Below are 1,452 nucleotides of genomic sequence, written 5' to 3'. Positions count from 1 at the left end.
TGCTTGAATTTGCTTAGTATGACCTAATGTCACTCTAAAGTGAACCTCTGTGTGTGTGTAAGAGCAAACAGTAGTTTTATTCTTTCCTTATAGCTCTTACTGTGTGTTCAACACAAGATTGTTCTGAAGACCCGTCCATTCATTAGAGATGTAAACATTGTTCAGACACGGATGCTACGGATTTTTACATTTCAGTAACCAAGAAGTAAAATCAGAAAAAATATGTGAGGGGATGATTTAAAGTTCACAGCTGTATAAAATGCTTCTTGCTCCTTAAACTGAGACACTTCCCACAGGTCACACAGGACGTCTATCTTGTGTGAATTCTCACGTGTTTTTTTAAACGACTTCTTCGACTGAAGGTTTTTCCACAGGTGCTACATGGAAACGGCCTCTCACCTGTGTGAATTCGCATGTGAACTGTCAAATGGCCTTTCTGACTGTAACTTTTTCCACATGTCAGACATGAAAATGGCTTCTCCCCTGTGTGAGTTCTCATGTGATCAGTTAGGTGACCTTTGTGGCTGTAACTTTTCCCACAGGTCACGCATGAAAAAGGTCGGTCACCCGTGTGACTTCTCATGTGAAGCGTTACTTGACTTCTTTGACTGAAACTTTTACCGCAGGTCACACATGAGAAAGGCTTCTCGCCCGTGTGGATTCTCAGGTGCTGCTTCAGATTGCTTTTTAGATTAAAAGATTTATCACAAGCGTTGCACGGAAACGGTTTCTCACCTGTGTGAATTCTCATGTGATCCGTCAACTTATGTTTGAGAGTGAAACTTTTTCCACAGGTCAGACATGAGAAGGGCTTTTCGCCTGTGTGGATTCTCAGGTGATTGTTCACAATACTTTCTCGACTGAAACATTTTCCACAAAACTTGCATGAGAAAGGCTTCTCACCTGTGTGCGTTCTCATGTGGTAGATCAAGTGAGTCTTTTGAGAAAACAATTTATCACACATCGTACATGAATACAGATTTTTATCTTTGTGCGTTTTCTTCTGCTCTTTTTGTTTTAATTTGTCAGAATTGTTATCATACCCTCTTGTTTTCTGACATCTGTTATTTTGTTTCGGTTCTTCATCGCTGCTTATTTCTGTGTCTTCATCATTGCTTTCTTCCTGATTTCGGTCCTCAGCATCACAGCCGTCCTGAGAGACGAGTTGCTCCCTGTTTGGTTCGGGTTCACTGCAGCTTATTTCTACATTGGTAGGAGATGCAGGAAAGGTTTTCATCTCCTGCTTCTTCACCACAAGTTGTTCTTCATCCTGATTGATGCAGAGCTCATTCTCAATTTATAAATACACATAAAAATAATTTGAACATAAAAAGACAGTAATCTAAATGCGCAGCAGAAAAGAGCCAATAATTACAGCTTTAAACTTCCAGATTATGTTTTTTGAGAAGTGGTTTAACTTGAATTGAATACTTTGGCAAGAGCAGTTTCAGT

The 1,452-nt window shown here is 39.9% G+C and overlaps 1 protein-coding gene across 1 annotated transcript; it reads right to left on the bottom strand.

Moving 5' to 3' along the window:
• Nucleotides 1–274: 274 nt before the first annotated feature.
• Nucleotides 275–1,039, bottom strand: LOC111607994 (gastrula zinc finger protein XlCGF57.1-like). Its single transcript, XM_023330143.1, has 2 exons — nt 568–1,039; nt 275–483 (listed from the first exon to the last, which is right to left on the bottom strand). Exons 1-2 carry the CDS (start codon nt 962–964, stop codon nt 311–313), a joined length of 570 nt encoding a protein of 189 aa, XP_023185911.1. The 5' UTR covers nt 965–1,039; the 3' UTR covers nt 275–310.
• Between the last annotated feature and the right edge of the window lie 413 nt (nt 1,040–1,452).

The sequence above is a fragment of the Xiphophorus maculatus genome, unplaced genomic scaffold (genome assembly GCF_002775205.1).
Source record: "Xiphophorus maculatus strain JP 163 A unplaced genomic scaffold, X_maculatus-5.0-male Unplaced_Scaffold_BN230, whole genome shotgun sequence".
In the NCBI taxonomy this organism is placed as follows: Eukaryota; Metazoa; Chordata; class Actinopteri; order Cyprinodontiformes; family Poeciliidae; genus Xiphophorus; species Xiphophorus maculatus.
This window is presented reverse-complemented; position numbering and strand designations above follow the sequence as displayed.

What these genes read in the sequence shown, in the direction of transcription:
- LOC111607994 (XM_023330143.1), bottom strand. Translation starts at nt 964, where the DNA reads ATGTGTGATAAATTGTTTTCTCAAAAGACTCACTTGATCTACCACATG. An exon ending in TCACATGAGAAGTCACACGG is followed by an intron (nt 484 to 567) that starts GTGACCGACCTT and finishes GAACTCACACAG; the next exon opens with GGGAGAAGCCATTTTCATGT.